The 9,373-nt window shown below is 41.1% G+C and overlaps 1 protein-coding gene across 1 annotated transcript; it reads right to left on the reverse strand.

Annotated features, from left to right (window-relative positions):
* Positions 1-335: 335 nt before the first annotated feature.
* On the reverse strand, positions 336-9,147 carry fancb (FA complementation group B). Its single transcript, XM_037789449.1, has 8 exons — positions 7,975-9,147; positions 7,729-7,884; positions 7,537-7,626; positions 6,984-7,112; positions 5,219-5,403; positions 3,931-4,355; positions 3,610-3,850; positions 336-2,234 (listed from the first exon to the last, which is right to left on the reverse strand). The coding sequence occupies exons 1-8, from the start codon at positions 8,902-8,904 to the stop codon at positions 1,817-1,819; spliced, it is 2,574 nt and encodes an 857-aa protein (XP_037645377.1). The 5' UTR covers positions 8,905-9,147; the 3' UTR covers positions 336-1,816.
* Positions 9,148-9,373: the final 226 nt, after the last annotated feature.

Below are 9,373 nucleotides of genomic sequence, written 5' to 3' on the forward strand. Positions count from 1 at the left end.
GCAGTTTATATAGTTTATAAAGCAGTTCCATATGTACATAACTATGACAATCTATAACTCAAACTCTTCAATTATGAATATAAATATGTATATTGTCAAGACAGGACTGAGTCTTTAAATATTCAATATTGTTATTATTATTAAATACAAAAGTATGGCAATCTATTTCCACCAGGAAATTAAAAATATATATGAAAAGTTAGTCATGATAAAAATGATTTTTTTTACTTAGTCAAAATCATGAAATAGTAATAAAAACATGAGATATTTAATCATAATTCTGAATATTTTTTTTTACTTTTTATCTAATCATTTTTACTTACCGAGTGCATTTTTTTTTTTTTATATTACGACATTTCTTCAATTCTTTTTCTTTTCCCAGTGGAAATGGACAGCCTAAACTGACAGTAGATGACTGGCATCCCCAAAGGTGTCAAAAGACGCAGGACTCGATCAATCGTCAATTTGTCTTCATCACTAAGCTAGATGGCATGTAAATGTTGGTTTCTCCGTGTCTAGGATGTTTCATAAAACAGCAGCAACATTATTCATCTACCACGTTTTCATTCCCCGTTAAAGTGAGGGGACTTCAGTGGAGGGTAGAAACCCCTGCAGCCTGCTTCCAACACTCAGAGTTAATACAAGTTAACGGACAATAATGGGATGACAAACCATATATTTGACTCTGGCTGGCAGTCGGGGCTTTAAGGGAACACCAATACAATTGAATTTTCGTTTTCACGTGTGATCTATATCTCCCTGGCCCTTTATCGGTGTTATTTACTGTACTGTGTTCACAATTAATCTGCTGTGCTAGAAATGACAGGGGTGTTTGTGACGCAGCCAAAAATGTGTGGGATGTTGATGTGTGTTATCAAGTTGCATGGTGACCTGAAGTTGAGTTGTCTGAATATAACAACAGAAGCTAACTGAGCTGCAAACAGGAGCTTTATTTCCATTCAAACAAGACAAAAAAACCCTAACCCATTAGAAATCACTCACTTTGAAGTGATTATGTTTCACCTATGTTCAGGGGAGTCCTGTTGAAGCTGTTATTTGCAATGAAGCCGACATATTAAAAGGTGTAAAAGAGGGGCAGTTTATCTCTCCTCAAACTGAGTACTACACACAGACAGACGGAGTAGCTCCTACAACAAACAAAACCCTCGTTTATCAGCCCCCGCTGGGGGAAAAAAAAAAAACCCTCACCAGCCATTTTCGCAAACACAACGGCCAAGCTGCCTAAGACCTCTTGTATCCAGAAAAGCTGGGGGTCCTTTAAAGTAGGATTTGATGTTTACTTGGCATTTTAACTAACAGCGCAGACAGCCTTGTGCAGCGTCACAGATGAAAACACACAGGGAAAGAACTGAACCATGAGGGGGAAAGCAGCCTACCACTAAAAGCTTTCAGTCAACTCCAGCCACTGAGCAGATTTAAAAAAGCCCCTTGCTCTACCATCATCTGTTGCCTTCATTCGTAACACAAACAGTTTCTCACTCGCAGCAGCGGCAGACATTAAAGAGCGTTTTTTTTTTTAAACACAGAGGGTCCACAGGGACACGAAAGAGAAGAATAAACTGAGCGGAGAGCAGTATCACATCAGTATCAGATTAAGGCTGTAAAACCCAGGAGGCGTTCCGGTGGAAATAGGCTGAGGCTCTACACAGCAGCAGCAGACACTAGATAGATATAAACCCCAAGAGTGGTGAGGGAGCAGACACACACGGTTCAGCAGAGACAACACCGGCAACCCATTACTGCTTGTCCAGACTTAGCGAAGGGGATTTTCAACAACAACCACGTCTGCAGCAAACTAGCTGAGCAAAGTTGTCTGAGTGTCTAAGAGAGCTGCCAAATCCCCATCCAGTTGGACTTGGGACATGTTTTGGGTAAGCCTACGATACCTCCCCACGTCCACCAGGGGGCTCAACCTCCTCCTGCTCCTCTCTACGTCCAGCTGAAACACGTCCCTACACCTTTGGAGCCCCATCACAGAACCTGGCTCAGGGGTCTCCTCGTGTCCAAGGCTCTTCCTCTTCTTCTCCTCCTCTTCTTCCTCCTCACAAAGTAGCGATGACGCACACTCTGTGAGTGACGTCAACTCTTTCTCCAGTGCCAAAGAAAATATTTGAGCAGCACCCTGTCCTCTTGGACCTTTGACGGGCTGGATGGAGCAGGACACAGGGAGGTAAGCCGAGATGGAGTCCAGGAACTGGAGCGTCTGTAGCTGGCTGCAAAGGAAAAACAGAGCCACAATGTGCATGTTATTATGTAATATATGTCGTAATAAATTAAAGTTGTTGAAGTTTCTTCGTATTTTATCATTTCTGTTATTCGTCAGCTGTCTCTCACCCACCGATACCTGGACAGAGTTTATTGCAGAATTTGTAATTTTAAGTGCGCTGCTTGCTATTCACTTTAATATTCAGCGGAATATCACACGGACATGCTCCCTAGTCAACTTCAAAGCCTCATCAACTTTGAATCCATTAATATAAATTGAGCAGTGCCCACTTCTACTACCTTCCTTAGTTCTTTGAAATACAAATTGAATATTTGAAGAGAGTCCCTGCAGTAGTTGTTGAACCAGTACACAGAGCAGTAAAATCAGTTTGCAAATTAATATAAAACATATCTATTAGAGAAATTATTCTGTGTTTTTCTGACTTTACAGGACTAGCAGCAATTACAAATAATGAAAACCAAAAGAAAAATATTCATAAAAAAACATCAGACAATAGAATAAAAAGGTCGTATTAAGACGGCGCTACAGAGATTGTTTAGTTTGTTCTCGTGCACAAGGAAGTATATGCATGTGGGTGATGCAAAACTCACTCCTGCCAATAGTTTTACACTATTCCACTGATTTAAGTGGCTATGATGCACCAACAGACGCAGCGAAGCACCAGCAAAGGCAAGTAAAAAATGTTTTATAAGGGCAAATGCTTTATAAGGAAGGAAATGGATTCAATACCTTTGTTAGACCTCAAGGAGACACGCAATGTGTTTAACAGAAACTTTGTTTACAAGAAAAGTCCATGGGGCACCTTTAAAGGTCTTATTGATAACATCTCTTTGTAGATGAATATACTTTTCTAAATAATACATTCACAGAGAAAGGTACAGAGTTTAAGTATGGTTTGCCGTAATTATGACTATGAATTAATCATTTAAACAATTATGACGGGTTCAAAATTAACGTTTTGTTTATCTCTGTGGAAGATATCTGACGTTTGGTTCCCACTTCCAACAAGGCTTGGGAGCCAATATTATAATGACATTGGTATCATGTGGTATCTCTGTGTTGTCAGTGACCAAGTTGCCAGTTAGTGTGGGAAAAAAAAATGAGTTTGACGTTAAGTGCCTGGCAACCACTTGTTGTGAAGTGAATGCAATAGAATGGGGAAGGGAGAATGTGACATGTAGTGGCTGAATGTTATTAATAGCACCTTTAAGTTGAAGATAAAAAAATACATCCTTTCACTTTTCCTTTCACTGATAATATGATTACGGCCAAAACTCAATACTATCCAAACCATCAACACCTACAACTCTGAGGCAGTAATACAGCCATCTTACTGCTATCTGTAAATAAAAATGATTTACCTGGAGTGGACAGACAGTTGCCCCTGGAAAGGGGTTATCTGATGCCAGTGCAGCAGCATGAGAGCAGATGGTCCTGAAGAATTTAACAGTAGATACTGAGGGCTCACTTCTATCCTCTTACAGCCCACTCTTTTCTGAATCCAGCCATCTATATCACCTAAGCTGTGATCAGGAGAGTCTATGTGGAAGACCCAGCGATCCAGCACCGCCATCAAACTCAGCAAGTCCTCTTCAGCCTCATCTGGGCACACAAAACAAGACAATAATGAACATACGTGTGTCAAAATTAAAATCACAAGTCGTAGGTGTTTGTGATTTTACCTGTTTTGAGTTCGGGGTTTTTCAACAGTTGGGTTTGGAAATCACCGTGGATGTCTAAAGCAACTTCACCACAATGCAGAACAACCGGTGTTGGGTTGCTCACAGGGGCAAAAGCATCTCGTCTCTGGAGGTAATGGAGCACGACACGGCACTTGACACGGCCAGAGTTCAACAGAGGTGTCAGCCCGGTCGCAGCAGTCACAGCCAGTCTGCGTGCGTTGAGATCACTGGGTCTGTCGGCATTGTGCTGCTTGCGTCTTTTGGCTGCGGGCTCCGAGAACGTGTAGGCAGAGGAGGAGGAGGATGATGATGATGAGGAGCAGGGCGCGGGGAGCCAGAACACTTGGCTCTGGGTCTGGATGACTGCGGGCGTTGAGCTCTGCCCCGTCTCTGTCAGGATGGATAAGCTCACACTGGCCGCTGGTCTGGAGCAAAAAATAACACATCACTAGCAATCAGATATCACATGGACAGTTAGGTGATCATACTGGAAATCAGATAAGACAAAATGTGTGTGTGACTGCTTGTGAACTGATTAACAACACCAATATCTCCAGGTGGCGAAATTACATCAGCTGCTCGGACAAGTGCACCAATCAAAACAGCTCTGGACGGGCTCTTGAGGCAATCATGCCACAAGTAGTTTTCCTCCACATGTTGTCAGATAAAAAAAAAAAATCATGAACAGGTGGATGGTGGAATCAGATAGCTTCTTGTTCCAAAAAAAGGAGCTTGGAGAGTTATTAAAAATACCCGTTGCCATGGTGACGACCTAGCCACCCAGCATCTGCCTTGGAGAAATCCATAAAATTTGGGGGCAATCAAAGAAGCAGAAAAACACATCCTTACTCAGTTGGAGGTATTTGTTTAAACAGATTACTTAGACTGAGATTGATAAATCATCAATCAGAACTTTAAGGTTGTTAAAGACAAATCACAGATGTGATTTACTCGACATGATCTGTCCACCTCAGCAAAACGGCGCCATAATATTTTAGTTCTGACAAATCCAATCAGGCTGCAATGATACGCTCTGACAGTTGGACCGTAGTACTTCTCACTTAACTTAAACGTGGAGCGCCGTATTAATATCGCCTGTATCTTTACCATACAGACATGGATCCTCTCAACCAGATGAACTCATTATGCGCGACAAGACATCATCGCAAAAGTGTTTAGATAATGTCATGTTCAATTGGCCGATTCCTCGGTTCATAAAGCTTGCGCACATTCTTCACACAGACAAACGTACACAATCCACTTCAATTAAAAAACAAATTGTGTTTACACTGAGCTGTCAGTAGTTAGTATCACTCCCACAACCATTCGCTCCTCAGTGAAGCGATGCCACAGCTTGTCAACTCGAGGTTGTGAAGACACTGCTGGCATGTCTTGCGTCTTGTCATCCAAGGCCTCGTCCTTTGACTCGTCATCATCATCATCATCACAGTCCCACAGAGCGATAAGGCCTTCCTGGACAGAAAGGGCAAACACTATAATCAGCGATGACAAGAGTGTGACAGCATTGACAGCAATAGCAGTTTATGTCAAACATTTCAAATTGCCCAGGTACGTATGTAGTGGACTTTAAAATACTATTTAAGAACAAAGCGTGTCGCACTGATACTTTCTGTCCAAATACAGTATAATCATTCAGAGCATTTGAAATCTGCTTTTCTAAAAAGGGTTTGTTTTGAGCCACACACACCATTTAAAAACATGAAACGACATCAAGAGTTACAAAGTGGAAGACAACAAAACATAAGTGGCATTTGTTTTTTCATTGCCTGCATTTGCGTCCTGGATGCCTGTGGCAGCATTAGGAACGCTGACTGCGTCAGCCTCATGCGGGATGCCGTTTCAAATATGACAACTTATCAACATGAGTGACAAGTGCTGGAGCAAAACCTAAACAACTGAGGGGGAGGAGGGGGAGACTAACAGCAATACATCTCACTGTTTTACAGTAATGTGTTGAATTCCAATAAAGGTATTATACAATTTCCCATTTTGAAGTTAGTGTTACAAACATTGTATTATCATAGAAATGCAATGGTGTAGGAAGTACTCAGTAAAAGTACTAATACCACACTGTGAAAATACTCCCCAACAAGTGAAAGCCCTGCATTGAAAATCTTATAAAAGAAAGTATTATCAGCTAAATGCACTTAAAATAAAAGTACTGATTGTGCATTACAATGTTCCCTGTCAGTGTTTTACTATTATATATGATGTTTCTGGATTAATATTACTGCTGCATTAATGTGTATGTTGCATTTTACTGCTGTAGATGTTTGAACTCCTTTATATACTGTTGGGTAGTTTCATCTACAGCAAAGCATCATATCCTATAAGATCATCACATGTTTGTAACACCTCTGTCCTGTGAGAACCACAGATCTCTAAAAAGTCAACTTTTCATGAGCTCAAAAAAAACAACACGTTTTCAGCTTTCAGCTTTATGATACATATTCCAGCTGATCCAAGGTTTTTTTTTAATTGTTTTTTTAGGAGGATTTTCTCAACACATACAGTAAAGGAACACTAGCTTCATCCTTCAGTTTATCACAAACATTCAACATCAGCACATGTGGAGATACATGGTTTTCACTGGACAGGAAGGGAATGAAAAACTGTGATCTGAAAATTAACTAAAGCTGTCAGACAAATGTAATGGAGTCAAAAGTACAATATTTACCTCTGAGATGTAGTGGAGTATAAGTTGAAAGTTGCTAAAGTAAAGTACAAGTACCTCAAATTTACACTTAAGTACAGTACTTGAGTAAATGTACTTACTTACATTCCACTGCACCATAGAAATGCCACAAAAAAACAACTTATATCAGAATGGTGTCAATATCATGTCTTAAAACTTAATGTTCACCTGTCTAAGTGCTAGAGGGAAGGCAACATTTCTGATATAATAACATCTAAATCACATCTGTTGTGTTATGGTTAAAACATTTGCTGGTTTGATTCCCAATGCCTCTGAAATACTGTAACAACAGGCAGTGCTTTGCAGAATGTCATATATTTCCGTACATGTACTGTACCTGCTCAGGCTTGGTGAGAACAGTCTCTCTTTCTGAGACCACATCGTTGAGGGCTCGGACAGACTGCTGGAGAACCCTGTCCTTCACTCTCTCCTCTCTCTGCAGCTCCTGAAGCACGGTCAATCCACTCTAAAGAACACATTGTATTTGATTGAGAGAATATATTATAGATTCAACACACATTGAGCGACTGACATATAAAAGTTTTTCTTTCAAAATGTCTCATATAAATAACAATCAGACCATTTATTATGCAGAGTAATGGAGCGATATGGATTAAACTAAATCCTTATCACAGTATTAATACAATATTTTCCTGTTAACCATAGTATATACACACATCACTATGTGACAAATGTATGTAGAACAACATGTAAAATAGTCAAATTGAAAAACATGTATAACAGAATTTTGTTCATTTTTGCTTTTGAATCATTAATTCACATTTTGTAAAACAGTAATACGATGTGGTAATACCATCAGGATACAATAATAGTGAATTATTGCCCAGCCAAAAGACTAGTGCTGCCAGTAATAGCTCATAAATGCTCACCTGTAGTCTGGACTCTAGAGCTCGGAGGGTGAGGAGATCGTTGTCTGGTGGAGGAGGCTGTGTCTTCGGCGCTCCACTGTCCTGTCCACGCTGAAATGTGTATTTTATATTATATTTTTGAGTCACGCTGATCGCCTTCTTTATCAAGGGAAATACATGTATTGCACATGAGAAGTAAAATGTATGACTTACAGAATATGAAATGCCACAAAGGTCAGTGAGGAGAAATGTTTCCAAAGGCTGTCCTGTTACGCCTTGATCCTTAAAAACCAACAGCATTTGGTCTGTTCCACATCCCAGGAAGTCATCCACATGGACAGAGCTGACGCTGGACCAGTGGGAGGCTATCTGGGGGAAGAAAGTTCAGCAAAGTAAGCAAATAAAAAACTGAAAGTAAAGCTATGAAAAAAAAATACAGATATTGAAACCTCAGTTTACCTGAAATGTCTCCTTCCACATAGCACATACATGCCCCCGGTGAAAGGATATGACAAACAGGCAGCCATTTCTCCCCGTGTTGACCACCTGGATACTTTCAGGTTGCTCAAAGGGGAGCTGACACACATCTCTCACGATGCCATTCTCAAAATAAACCAGTTGCTTGTTAGAAGTCGCTGCAACCACAGCAGATTTCAGCACATCATCGCCTACTTTTTCAGCAGACAGCACCAGGATGCACCGTGTGACGCTGACGTAGGGATGAGGCAAAATCAAAGTGCCATCAAATGTGTGTCCACTCTCAACAAAATAGCCCAGAATAGTTGTGGATTGAGTATTTGAGCACTGGTCTGAAAGGTTTTGCAGTCCCAGAACAAATACCTGCTCCTCTTTGTGGAGGGGGAGTTGTCCAATCACACTGTGGGACAACTGCATAGGTATCTGTCTCACCTCTCCTGCCTGCAGAGATGTATAGAAGACATTACCAGCATGGCTCCACAGCACTGTGGGGCCATGCAGGATGGACACCTTCTCCCTCATTTGATAAGGGAGCTTAAACTCAATGCAGGGCTCCAGTCTGTTTGAGCTGCTCAGTGTGAGCAGACTATACTGAAAGATGTCCCCTTTCTCACTAAAACACACTAAAACACACGTGGTGGTGACTCCTCTCTTGTGGATGGCACATTTACATGTCACAATATGCACATCTGCTGATCTCTTCCTGTTGATGATGAAAGCTGCTCCATCAGCTGCCTTCAGGAACTTGTTGTCCTCCCGTTCAAATGAAAGGCTGCTGAATATCAGCTCGCTTCTCTCGCTGCTGTCATCTGAAGCTCGTTTACAGTTAAATGAGATTATCTTTCCACACAGGGAAAGAAGCCGGTGGGGATTTCGATACACATCTTCAGAGAGCAATCTCTCCATCTCCATGATACTAGCTTCGGGTTCGATGCTTCCTCATTGACAGCTTAAGTTATCGTTAAGTCTGGAGCTGTCACTTTCTAGACACAAGTCTCACATAAGGTGTACACACGTGGACGACTAGTTGCTATAGTTACTTGTGAGGAGAGAGGAATTTAGCCGGTTTCATAGCAACTGTTACTCGTAGCGACGCGCCAACTGAAATCGAACGCTTCCTGCCAGTCCAAGTGCATTGTGGGTAACACTTTGGTAAACATTAAGCTAGTGTCACGTGGCTCGCTAGTCTTATTTAAACCACTCAACTGTGTGAATATTGATTAGATAAATGCTTTTGTTGTGATCTTGAATCAGTTAAACACTTCCCTCTTTCAAGGCAAGGCAAGGCAGCTTTATTTGTAGAGCACATTTCAACAACAGGGCAATTCAAAGTGCTTTACTTAAACATTCAAGAACATTGCGACAAAGTGCAAAAGAACAT

The sequence above is a fragment of the Sebastes umbrosus genome, chromosome 13 (genome assembly GCF_015220745.1).
Source record: "Sebastes umbrosus isolate fSebUmb1 chromosome 13, fSebUmb1.pri, whole genome shotgun sequence".
NCBI classification, from domain to species: domain Eukaryota; kingdom Metazoa; phylum Chordata; class Actinopteri; order Perciformes; family Sebastidae; genus Sebastes; species Sebastes umbrosus.